This window comes from Balaenoptera ricei, chromosome 17 (genome assembly GCF_028023285.1).
Source record: "Balaenoptera ricei isolate mBalRic1 chromosome 17, mBalRic1.hap2, whole genome shotgun sequence".
NCBI lineage: Eukaryota > Metazoa > Chordata > Mammalia > Artiodactyla > Balaenopteridae > Balaenoptera > Balaenoptera ricei.
Genome location: NC_082655.1, coordinates 70,584,273 through 70,597,073, shown reverse-complemented (window position 1 = coordinate 70,597,073; position 12,801 = coordinate 70,584,273). Strand labels below are relative to the sequence as shown.

The 12,801-nt window shown below is 43.7% G+C and overlaps 2 protein-coding genes and 1 long non-coding RNA gene across 8 annotated transcripts in view; 2 read left to right on the top strand and 1 right to left on the bottom strand.

Moving 5' to 3' along the window:
- LOC132351989 (uncharacterized) overlaps positions 1-12,185 on the bottom strand; it is a 94,338-nt gene extending 82,153 nt beyond the window's left edge. The window contains exons 1-2 of one of the 2 annotated variants that reach the window (XR_009498560.1): positions 12,078-12,185; positions 3,212-3,264 (exon numbers count right to left, since the gene is read on the bottom strand). This is a non-coding gene — a long non-coding RNA (uncharacterized LOC132351989). Of the gene's footprint in view, positions 1-3,211; positions 3,265-8,818; positions 8,904-12,077 lie in introns of those variants that run through there. The other variant, XR_009498559.1, reaches the window with a different exon arrangement.
- Positions 9,042-10,815, top strand: RRS1 (ribosome biogenesis regulator 1 homolog). Its single transcript, XM_059901431.1, has one exon. It carries the CDS (start codon positions 9,154-9,156, stop codon positions 10,282-10,284), a length of 1,131 nt encoding a protein of 376 aa, XP_059757414.1. The 5' UTR covers positions 9,042-9,153; the 3' UTR covers positions 10,285-10,815.
- Positions 12,186-12,266: 81 nt separating the features above from the next.
- The window catches only part of ADHFE1 (alcohol dehydrogenase iron containing 1), a 33,599-nt gene continuing 33,064 nt past the window's right edge, over positions 12,267-12,801 (top strand). For all 5 annotated transcript variants that reach the window (XR_009498505.1, XM_059901941.1, XM_059901943.1 and 2 more), the window contains exon 1: positions 12,267-12,352. Coding sequence is in view for 4 of the 5 variants with exons in the window: in XM_059901941.1 (XP_059757924.1) it covers positions 12,297-12,352 (56 nt within the window). In the remaining variant the exon portion in view is untranslated. The remainder of the gene's footprint in view (positions 12,353-12,801) is intronic.

The window sequence follows — 12,801 nt, the reverse complement described above, 5'->3', positions numbered from 1 at the left end:
AACAGCTCATACAACCCAACATCAGAGAAAAGAAAAAAAAAAACCCAACCCAATTAAAAAATGGGCAGAAGACCTGAATAGACATTTTTCCAAAGAAAACATACAGATGGCCAACAGGCACATGAAAAGATACTCAACACTGTTAATCATCAAAGAAATGCAAATTAAAACCTCAGTGAGATGTCACATCACACCTGTCAGAATGGCTATCATCAAAAAGACCACAAATAACAATGTTGGTGAGGATGTGGAGAAAAGGGAACTCTTGTACACTGTTCGTGGGAATGTAAATTGATGCAGTCACTGTGGAAAACAATATGGTGGTTTCTCAAAAAACTAAAATAGAACTACCATATGACCCAGCAATTCCACTCCTGATAAAATCTCCGAAAAAAATGAAAACACTAATTTGAAAAAATACATGCACTCCAATGTTCAGAGCAGCATTATTTACCATTGTCAAGATATGGAAGCAAGCTAAGTGTCCATCAACAGATGAATGTACAAAGAAGATGTAATATATACACACACACACACACAATGAAATATTACTTAGCCACAAAAAGAATGAAATGTTGCTATTTGCAACAACATGGATAGACTTGGAGGGTATTATGCTTAGTGAAAAAAGTCAGACAAAGACAAATAATGTGTGATATCACTCACACGTGGAATCTAAAAAATAAAACAAACTAGTGGATATAACAGAAAGGAAACAGACTCACACACATAGAGAACAAACTAGTAGGGAGAGGGACCAGGGGAGGGACAAGATAGGGGTATGGAATTTAGAGGTGCAAACTATTATGTATAAAATAAATAAGCTACAAGGATATATGGTACAACACAGGGAAGATGGCCAATATTTTAGAATAACCATAACTGGAGTATAACCTTTACAAATTGTGAATCACTATGCTGTATACTTGTAACTTATATAATATTGTACATTAACTATATCTCAATTTTTAAAAAACTGAAAAATAATCCAAATTCTTCCTCTTGATCCTAAAAGTGCTCCACATTTGGTACTGCTCTACTTATCTACCCAAGCTTATTAGCTTACTTCTTACCTAGCTTATTTCTTACAACACAAATCATCTATCCTAGACAAGCAAACTGCTAATGGACCAGAGAGAGGAAGCTCTATGGGGTAGTGCTTACGTAGCTGGGTTGGAATTAGACTGCAAAGATGCAGATCCTGGTTCTACCATGTACTAACTGCATGACTTTGGGCAATTCACTTAACCCTTATGATCTTCAGTCTTCTCATCTGTAAAATGAGGATACTGGTAATATCTACCTCCTAGGCCCACTGTGAAGATTTATAAAAATAATCATTTCCTGATACATTGTACTTGCTCCATAAATACTGGCTACATGTCTTTATTCACATCGCTACCATCTGCTGGAATGACCCTCTTCCTCCTCCCATCTATTCAAATTCTATGCAGGCTCAAAGGCCAAGTTATTTTTCCATAAAATCTTCACCAGTTGCTCCCTTCATTATCTCCCTCTTCTACAGTACACTAGTTCTCAACCTTGTAGGGGAGGGGTAGAGAGTCACAGAGGTCTTAGAGAATCTGATGGGGAAAAAAGAAGATCTTCTTAAGAGTTCTTTACAAACGCGTGTTTGAATAACTTATCTCCCACTCATAGAACTCTAAAACTGAGAAATAATGTTAGCCCATTTTTCAGATGAGATGATGATCCCTTGGGGAATCTGTCCCCAGGTAATCAGGCCAGAAATCACCAAGACTCATTCTCAGAATGATAATTACTAAACATGCCAGCAATGTTATTATATTTTATTCTATAGGAATACCTTGTTTTATTGTGCTTTGCTCTATCGTGCTTTGCAGATTCTGTTTTTTACCAATTGAAAAGTTTGTGGCAAACCTGAGTTATCAGATGATGGCTAGCATTTTTTAGCAAGAAAGTGTTTTTAATTAAGGTATGCACACTGTTTTTTTTTAGACATAATGCTATTGCACACTTAATAGACTAAAGTATTGTCTAAACATAACTTTTATATGCATTGGGAAGCCAAAAAATTCATGTGACTTGATTTATTGCAGTATTCACTTTATTGCAGTGGTCTAGAACCAAATCCGCAGTCTCTCCGAGGTATGCCTGTACTTTACCTTCCTTGTACTGAAATTCTCTGACTAGCTTTCTCTGAAGCAACACCAAACTATGAAACACAAAATTGCCCCAATTTTATTATTTGAGGGAGTTAACTTTGAAGCTTTCTTTAAAACTTTTCTATAATTATAATAATCAAAGAACATCATCAGTTCTAGGTCTCAGGCCAGACAAGATACAAATAAAGCCAATCCACCATAATCTTTCATTCCCAGACATGACTTTATAAATATAAATATTTTATAAATATTTTAAAATATAGCTTCTATCTTCCTACCTACAAGAAATTTTTCCAGAACAACTAGCAAATAGTAAAATAATCTATACTCTGCTCATTCTCTACCCTTTCTTCCAATTCTCAAAGAAGTTTAACGGTAAGCAAGAAAAAAAGAAAAAGGAAAAGCATCATGAATAACCTACAAAGCACAATTATCAACCTCCACGTTATTAAAAACTGATTAGCACATCTGTAGTCACAGTCTCCTTGTGCACACAGGAAGCTGTTTCACTATGTGGAGTCATACAACCAGCCTAGGAAATGAGATAAATGACTCAGGAAGAGGGGGAGGTTTGTAAATGGATATATCAGTCAAAAACTTTAATCAAAAACCAGGAGAGAAAGCACTTTATAAGAAAGTAGTATTGGAGTATCTGAAGAGCATAATTTTTTAACAAAAGAAAAGGATCATAGAGATGAATCGGAAAGGCCACCTAGTCAAAATCCTTCATTTTCCAGATGAATAAACTGAAGGCTGAGACCTAAACCATGGATTCCTTTGAAATCCACTGGCTTTCCAGAGAAGGGAATCTAGGAACCACCATAAGAAGGCAGCTTCCTCCCCAGCTGAAATTCACACTGTCTTGTATAATGAGGCAACTGAAATAAATACTGGAAAATGCCAGGAACATCATTTATACATTCTAAATAATAACTCCTACTTCGGCCTCAGGGGAGAGTCCACACACCACAAGCAACTGGATCTTCTGGGTTAGCAAATGCCCAGCGAGCTGGCTTAGACTGCAGTGCACCCCTGGGGTGCTGAGAGGGATGCAGTCGCACACCTACTTGCCACTCAGAGATCGTTTCCTTCGTCGTCTTCCTTTGGCAAGTAAAAAGACCTAGAAAAGAGAAAAGTGTACGCTACAGAATTTACCACATATACGGTCACACTTCTTAGGTTTTCCACCTGTTGTTTTCATTTTTCACAGACATGTTCTAAAAAATAATGGGTTAATAATGTTTAGAAACAATTTTTGGTTAAGAGGGCCAAGAATTAATGTTTATTTGGCATAGGGATAACTTCCCTGCGCATTCTTTTTTTAAAAAATAAATTTATTTATTTATTTATTTATTTATGGCTGCGTTGGGTCTTCGTTGATGTGCGCGGCTTTCTCTCGTTGGGGCGAGCGGGGGCTACCGTACATTGCGGTGCGCGGGCTTCTCATTGGCGTGGCTTCTCTTGTTACAGAGCACGGACTCTAGGCGTGCGGGCTTCAGTAGCGTGCAGGCTCAGTAGTTGTGGCGCACAGGCTTAGCTGCTCCGCAGCATGTGGGATCTTCCTGGACCAGGGCTCGAACCTGTGTCCCCTGACTTGGCAGGCAGATTCTCAACCACTGCGCCACCAGGGAAGCCCCCTACTCATTCCTGATATTGCTCATGTGGGAAATTTAGAAGAACATTTTGATTGGCGGTTCGGTGTATGTTCACACATGGTCTATAACTGCGAAGACAAATCGAAGGCCGTGTGGTGATGCAGTTGCTTTCTTTAGGGGAACGGCATTCAGGACTCGGTTGCCTAATTGGGAGTAAATCTACTTTCAAGTCATTTATAGAAACTGCTCAGATTTTATCGACTTAAGAAAAACACAAAAAAGATTTCTTACTCATTGCCATTTTATTTTTGTAAGTTAAAACAGAATAGAAAATGATCGTTTAATAAATGGATCTAAATTTTTCTGTTACTGGACTCTAAATACAAATATCCGTAAAATTCTGGACCTTCGGCTTTCCTTTGTATATCACTCTTTCATTTTTATATTGAACTCTAAATCTAAGCCAATTTCATTCCCTTGGGATTTGGTGATGAAGTCTTATGAATGAAAACCATCAGCCAGCGGTGCTTGCTCAACTCACAGGTGATCAAGATTTTGGCAAACGCCGATTTCTGAAGTGCAACCGTTGTGTATTTTACAGAGAACAAAACAACGTCAGTTCTAAAATGCTACCATCATTTTTTTTGCCCTAAAGTCTAAAGTTCCTTCTAGGCAAATGTACAATGTTCAAACTGCTTCTCCACTAACGGCACAAAACCTTAACGCTGTATCTTTTTCCTTTTTAAAACGAAATAATAGATTTTGTGTACGGGTTTCTGACTAAAACTGAAGTACCTGAATACACAGATTTTTATCTATGATTAAGAAATTTTCAAAATTAAATTTTCACTTCAAGTACTTCCAAGTTAAATTATAAATCAGTTAAAAATGAACCATGTGGAAATAATATAAGTGTTTTAAGGGTCCTTTTCTGTTATTTTATCAAATTACTGGAACATTGGATTTCCTAGACAAAAATACTCAAATTAACTATGTTCACAGCAGGATTAAAGAATGGTTGAATCATCCCTAATGATTTCCTTTACCAAAAGGGGCAACTGAGAAATGTTTAGAAAGTAAATCTAAGTTAATCAAAAGAATGAAGAAAGAAATTGCTTACAAAAATGTTTTACTGACTAAACTAGTTGTGTTTTGAGGGAACCTGAAAGGTAGTACTTTCACGTGTTTAACCTTCTTGCCCACGGTTGGGGGGGAGGGGAATCTCCCTATAGGTTACATTGCTACAAAAACATAATTGTTGCTTTTTCTGTCCTGTCCCTCATTTTTGCCTTTCTTGAGAAAAGTTCTTAAGGCTCTAGAAAATAGCTAAGATGGAAAATAGGAGTGGGTAAGAAATATCTGGAAAACAAGCTAAGGAGCAGTATCATCCCATGTGAGTAAAAAGAGTAGTTTGGGGCCAGATCACAAACATCCAAGACCAAGAACAAGGTACAGAAGGGAGTTTTTGAGGAGAAGAGTGATTTGGCCAGATCTGTGGAAGATAAATCCTCTAGACTAGCTCAAAGAGAGAACGAAATAAGGAAACGCTTAGGATGCTCCAGGGATAGGTCCCCGGGTATCAGTCAAGGTCCTAGCAGGAAACAGGTAGCAGTCAGGCTGGGTAATTTAAGATCAACAAAGGCAATACTACAAGAATGTAGACATGGCTTAAGGAAATTCACAAAGGATAGGACTACAATGGCAAAAGCCATAACCACTCCGAGGCCTGCAGGAACCAGGGGAATAATTAGAGTAGCTGGGAGAGGGTGCCTGCATGGAGAGAGCTGCCTGACTGGAGCTATGGCCTTTTAGAGGAACCAGCCAACCCACAGTAATAACCACAGAGGGCTAGGGACAAACATGCCCTCACCTCTCCCTCGTCACATCCTCTGATCTTCTGCCACTGCCTCCTCTGGCTGCATGCAGCTGAAAGCCAGGGGCAGGAGCAGAGTGGAGAGAGTACCGGGAGAAGTAGATAGAAGAGTCCCAGTCTAGGGGTAAGGTCACGGTAGTGGGAATGAGAAAGCAGTAATACAGAGACAAATTTAATAGGACTTTTAGACCGATTGAATTTAGAGATGGGAAGAGAAAAGCCAAGGATGACATCACAGGTTCAAGCCTTGCTAGACTAGAATGGATGATTACATCAACTGAGCCTGTTTTTACTAACCGTTGTATTCCCAACGCCCAGCACAATGCCTTGGTCATGAAAAACCTTCTATAAACATTTGTTGGAGGGGAAAAAAGATGGATGGATGATGGAAGAAGCAAATTTTCAGGAAGATGATGTGTTATGTAGTCTTAGACACACTGAGTTTAGAGTATGGTAGAAGAGCCCAGCAGGTGGTTCGAGATTTGAGTCCAGAGCTCTGAAAAGGAAAGGGAGAAAGATGTACCTCTAAGAATCATCTGCACAGAAGTGGCAGCTGACACAATGAGAGTGGATGAAATGGCATAGAGAGCAGGTATAAAGAGAAAAGAAGTGGGGTCTGATGACCAAACTGGGGATCTATCTGCAATATGGGACAAAGGAAGAAAGACACGGAAAAACCAACAAAAGGAAAAGACAGTATTTACAACCTTTTGCCGTACTGTTATATTATATTCACATATATCTGCACATCCCTGGTAAGCTCTCTTTTTCTTAACACTGTACAATCTTGCCCAACATAAAGATGATACAAATGCAAGCTGGAGACCAGCACATACCTATCTGCCTCAATAAGATATTTTTTAAAGCCCCAAATCCCGGTCTTACTAGTTTTGCTCACCTTGAATCTAACAGCCAACATTAATCCCTTTTTAATTTAGAAATTAGGCTTATTCTTTCAAGCAACCATGTACTGAATACCTATTATGTATCCAGCACTATGCTCAGCAAAGTGGAAGTAAAAATCAGTCTCCAGTCATCAAGGAAATTAAAATCGACTTGGATTATAAAGAAACACTTGAGCACAAAACAATTAAAGTTCGGTTAAGAGCTGACCTATATGATTCGAACCAAATAGCATTTCATCCAGTGAGAATACCATCCAACGCCTATCGACATCTGCTCTTTTTTTCCCCTAACTCAGAAGATTGACAAAGGAGCTAAATTCTACACAGCTGTACTTCCTATTTAAGGCCCAACCATGCCATATTGTAAATTTCTCTTAACCTTTCTTTCTTCCCCACTGTTCCATAAGGTCTCGATAATCTTTGTATCTAGTGTCTCAAACATGGTAGTCATTCAAATATTTGTTAAATGAATGAATGAATCAGAAGCTAAGCCAAGCCCAGAACAGCCGTATCAGTGTCCTTAACTCTCTCCTATGGCAAATCCCCAAAGCTTTAAGGGTCAAGGAAGTTACCTAATACGACCTTTGACCTGGCCTTGGCCCCATGGGATGATTGGTATTAAAGACTTGGTGTTGAGTGTTAAGACAAAGGCTCAGAAAAACCCCAGCAAATCTTAAAATGCTTTTAGAAAAGAGGAAAAAAGAATATTAGAGCCCAATTCCTGAGGCATGAAATGTGCTCACTAAATGTTTGATGAGTGAATGAACAAAGGAGAGCTGAGGAAAGCCAATGAGCTCAAGAAGAGACCAAACTCAGGGGGGCAGGTGTGATAGGTGGGGCTGTATCTAAAGCCCTCTCTAGCTGACACTCAACTGAATCTATTTCCTAACTAACGGCTATTATGTCCATTTCTATGGATTAATTCTCCAGCTAACCCCTTCTTCACTAATCCCAACTTCCCATTAAAGGAAAACAAATCCTGTAAATCACACAATCATCAGTGCCTCCTACACTGGACTGTACATATTCATCACCTAGATATTTTGTTAAAATGAAGGTTTTGAATCATTACATCTGGGGTGAGGCCAGAGATTCTGCATCTCTAACGAGTTCCCAGGTGATGCTATACTGCAGGTCAACAGACCACACTTTTCCAGCATCAAGAGCCTACAAGAAATTGCAGAGAATATGTATGTAGTCTGAAAGTCACAGTTAAGATACCTCCTGCTCCCACACTTCCTAGTTGTAAAATCTTAGACAAGTCATCTTACTGAGCCTGCCTTTGGAATATGGTGCTTACTATGTACCAGGAACTAATGCCGCAAATTTATCAACTTATGAATAGGACTTAAGTTAAACAACCTGTCCAATGTGGATACAATAAACTCAGATCTTATTCTAGGAGTTTGATTCAAGAACCTGGTGCTCAGGGCTTCCCTGGTGGCGCAGTGGTTAACAATCTGCCTGCCAATGCACGGGACATGGATTCGAGCCCTGGTCTGGGAAGATCCCACGTGCCGCGGAGCAACTAGGCCCGTGAGCCGCAACTACTGAGCCTGCGCGTCTGGAGCCTGTGCTCCGCAACAAGAGAGGCCGCGACAGTGAGAGGCCCGCGCACCGCGATGAAGAGTGGCCCCCGCTCGCCACAGCTGGAGAAAGCCCTAGCACAGAAACGAAGACCCAACACAGCCAAAAATAAATATAAATAAATAAATTTTAAAAAAAAAGAACCTGGTGCTTAATCACTGTATAAGATTGCCTTTTCAGCATAGCTCCCAGAGCCATTATGAAGATTAAATAATAATTGGTACTTAGCTCACATTATTGAGCACTCATAGGCTCCAGACCTCTGTGTAAGCTCCCTTGGGAGCATATTAACTCATTTATCTTCATGGCAGCCCTAAGAGGCAGGTACTATTAGTATCCCCATCGTACAGGTTTTAAAATAGGCCCAAAGAAGTTAAACAGCTGAAGGTCAAACACTAGTGCAGTCAAGGTCGGAATCCAGGCAGTCTCATGGCAGAGCCCGGCGCTCTTCTGCCACAAGCCAGCAGAGGATGCGGCCCAGGGCTCCGGGGACCAGATATCAGCTCGCCCACTCAGGGCGGTCTAACTGCCAGGTCCGCTCACTCCCAGAGCAAACCAAGCCCTCGTCTACACGTAGCTTTACCTACATCTGTGGGAAGTGTCTTTCTCGGCCCACACGCCGGACCCCCATGAACAGGTCAGGGTTCTGGCGAAAAATAATTTGTCAAGTCCTAAGAAGAGCTGATTGGCTAAACACCTTCAGAACTGACTTACACTTAAACTGTTAACACAGTCGCTCCGGGACCCCCTTAATCGGCGGTCCCCAAAACGTGCACCGCAATCTGGGCTCCGCGCGCCTACTCCGCCTACATCCGGGCTCGAGCCCAAGGGCCGCCTCTAATCCCATTTGCTCTCCAACACCGCCCTCTGCCGGCCTTTCCTTGGGTCGCCGGCATTGTGAGTCCCTTCCGGGTGTCCCGGAAGCGGAGCTTTCTCTTCCGGGACGAGCGTCTGGGCGACCGCACGTGGTTGTAGTGCCGGGGCTTGAACCTAGCTGGCAGAGAAGTGATTGCAACTGTCTCCCAGAGAGAGGGAGCCGAGCCGGAGCCATGGAGGGCCAGAGCGTGGAGGAGCTGCTGGCAAAGGCGGAGCGGGACGAGGCAGAGAAGCTGCAGCGCATCACGGTGCACAAGGAACTGGAGCTGGAGTTCGACCTGGGTAACCTGCTGGCCTCGGACCGGAACCCTCCGACCGGGCTGCGGCACGCGGGACCCACGCAGGAGGCCGAGCTGCGGGCCCTGGCGCGGGACAACACGCAGCTGCTCATCAACCAGCTGTGGCAGCTGCCCACCGATCGTGTGGAGGAGGCGCTGGTGGCGCGGCTGCCGGAGCCCACCACTCGTCTGCCGCGCGAGAAGCCGGTGCCCCGGCCGCGGCCGCTTACACGCTGGCAGCAGTTTGCGCGCCTCAAGGGCATCCGTCCCAAGAAGAAGACCAATCTGGTGTGGGACGAGGGGAGCGGCCAGTGGCGCCGCCGCTGGGGCTACCAGCGCGCCCGCGACGACACCAAGGAATGGTTGATCGAGGTGCCCGGGAATGCCGACCCCATGGAGGACCAGTTCGCCAAGCGCATTCAGGCTAAGAAGGAACGGGTGGCCAAGAACGAGCTGAACCGGCTGCGTAACCTGGCCCGCGCGCACAAGAGGCAGCTGCCCAGCGCGGCCGGCCTGCACCCTACCGGACACCAGAGTAAGGAGGAGCTGGGCCGCGCCGTGCAGGTGGCCAAGGTCTCCACCGCCTCTGTGGGGCGCTTCCAGGAGCGCCTGCCCAAGGAGAAGGCGCCCCGGGTCTCTGGAAAGAAGAGGAAGTTTCAGCCTCTTTTCGGGGACTTTGCAGCCGAGAAAAAGAGCCAGTTGGAGATGCTGCGAATAATGAACAGCAAGAAGCCTCAGTTGGACGTTACGAGGGCCACCAATAAGCAGATGAGGGAGGAGGACCAGGAAGAGGCGACTAAGAGGAGGAAAATGAGTCAGAAGGGCAAGAGAAAGGGGGGCCGACAGGGTCCTGGGGGTAAGAGGAAAGGGGGCCCGCCCAGCCAAGGAGGGACGAGGAAAGGGGGCCCACCCAGCCAAGGAGGGAAGAGGAAAGGGGGCTTGGGAGGCAAGATGAATTCCGGGCGGCCTGGCTTGAGTGGCAAGAGAAAAGGAGGGCAACACCAAGGAGGAAAGAGGAGGAAGTAAATTTCACCCTCAGACCTGCTTGTAAACCAAGAACTGTACTTGATGTTAAGTTCTAGGTACAGTAGGGAGATGCAGAAGATGGGGCCGCTGCCTGCATCGAGCTTCAGGTTAAAGGGCTAGGCTTGCCTTCCTCTGAAGATGGTTGTAAATGTTTGATTCGACAAATTAATGCATTTCCCACAACTAAAACTTTTGCTGGAGATTAAAGGATGTATTTAAGGACATACGAATTAGGGAAAGAATGTGGAAACTGGGAGTGAGTTCTGTTTTTAAACAGCCATTTTTTTTTTTCTCTTTCAACTTTGGATGGGGTGTAAGGGAGAGAGCTGGTCATATTTCAGAGACTTTTAATAGATTGGTTTCTGCATTATTTTGATAACAAGCTTGTGTATTTATCAAAGGAGGGAGACAGGTTACATTTTCAGAACTGTTGTAAAGGTTATTTAATAGAACTGTCTGTGTGTAATGTTGCCTTTAACTTTTTGGCTACTGGTACAAATCTTAAGTAAAGCTTATGACCTGAATACCTGGCACAGATTATTTTCATTTACTTTCTAGAAAGCATAGCAGCTAAATTATGATTTCAGCGAGACCACTTTTATTAGAAAAGCTCATACTTCTTTTGGTATCAGATATAATATTGAAAGTGTAGTACAACTGGTGCCTCTTTCAACACTGAAAACATTAATTTGCTGTAAATGATAAACTGGGGCTTCACTAATAGTAATAATCCTCATTAATCCTAATTTTATACTTAAATCTTTATCAACATCTATGTCCCCAGTTTTTTTAAAGCTTCAGGTAGGTCTGTTTGGGGAAGAGAGAAAGAAACAAAGTCCTTACTTGGAACATTACCTTTTGATTCATTTGTCAAATTGACCTGAACTGGTTTGATTAGGAGGTGAAATGTTTACAGCTATTCTGGGTCTCTTTCCCTAATTGATATCAGTAACTCACCTTCGTAAAAATATATATCTCCTGAAAAGGATTCATAGTACATCTGGAATGGGGGGCGGTAGTGCTTTTTTGCTGCTGTTATAGGTCTGGGGAGCCACTCTACTCTTGCTTTTTGGTCTGACAATTGATAGGAAATTAAAATTGAGAGATCGTTTGTCTCATTTTTTCAGTGTTGTCTCTTTATAAGTTACTTTTAGAAATTGCTAGGAAAGAAAAGATTAATTCAGATTTCATAATAGGTTACTAAAACACAGATGTTCAATTGTTACTGTCTTAAAATACTTTGTGATAAAGTTAACTTTGCCATCATTGATCATTGTTTCCACTGTGACCTGGAAACTTGGAGCTGCTAATCCCTGGCCCTCCCTTCCCACATAACCGTGGAAACTTTTTAACTACTGATAAAACCATTTAATGGTATCCTGAACAACTTCATCAAAAGCCAAAGCATTCATAGACCATTTAACACCTTTTAAATTCTTCTCAACTGTCCGGGATTTTTTGTTGTTGTTACTGTTTTGTTTGGGAATTTTTCTGGCTTTCGTTTTGTGACTTGATCTAGCAGTTGGACGCAATACTGGCCTTGTAAAAAAAAAAAAAAAAAAAAAAGACCCTCGGGCTTTTTGCAAAGTTCTTGTTTACCGTTAAAACAAATTTAAATGCAATGTCTTAATTTATTCCGAAAATACTCTGAGAAGCCAAAATAGCATTTTAAAGGAGTCAGAGTGGAAAAAGAATGCCCTTGTTTCTCCCTTTCCCCACGTCCCCGACTTGTGAAATGGAGCGTTTTATATAGAGACTTAGGAAAGTACCCCAAATCCCTACGGAGCAGTTACCTGTGTGGCAATTTCAAAGGTGGATGGTGAGACTTTGTAGCTGGGGCACTCGTCGTTCCGACTGGTGGGAAAATGGTCCTCCGCCAAGGGCTGTCGCTGGCGCCGGAGACCGCGGCGCGGGTGGGCGGGCGCGGCGGGGGTGGGCGGAGGAGAGGCGGCGGCCGGGATTGGCCGGCGGCGGAGGGGGCGGGGCCGCGGAGAGGAGCACTCCGCGCAGCCATGGCCGCTCCTCGCGACAGAGTAGCGCACTTGCTGAGGCAACTGCGACGCGCAGCGTGAGTGCGGGCGGCGCGGGCTGGCGGGCAGGGGATCGGAGGGTGCGGCCGAGCCCACGCAGCCCCCGGGGAGCAACCCGCCCGGGCCGGCACGATCTTCCTCGTGTCACTTTTGAGAATTTGGGGACCGCGTACCGCAGTGCGCGGCGGCCTGGACGGCGCTGTGTGCCAAGCAGCCAAACCGCCAAGCGCGGCGCGGTGAGGCTGCTATTCCTCTGCCTGATCTGCGGTTTAGGAAAGTAAGGCCCAGAGAGGAGAGCGCCTGGTCCCAGATCTACGCAGGCAGCGGAGAGCTTGGAACAGTGACCCAGAGAAATGCATGTATCCAATCAACACATATGTATCGGGTGTATGTAATGTGCCCAAAACTATTCTAGGTGCCCGGGATACAAAGACGAAAGACTCTGCAGCAAAGTCTAGCAGGGAATTGCATGAGGGGACAGGAGTGA

Excerpts from the sequence above, each read along its gene's own strand:
- RRS1 (XM_059901431.1), top strand. The coding sequence starts at position 9,154 with ATGGAGGGCCAGAGCGTGGAGGAGCTGCTGGCAAAGGCGGAGCGGGAC.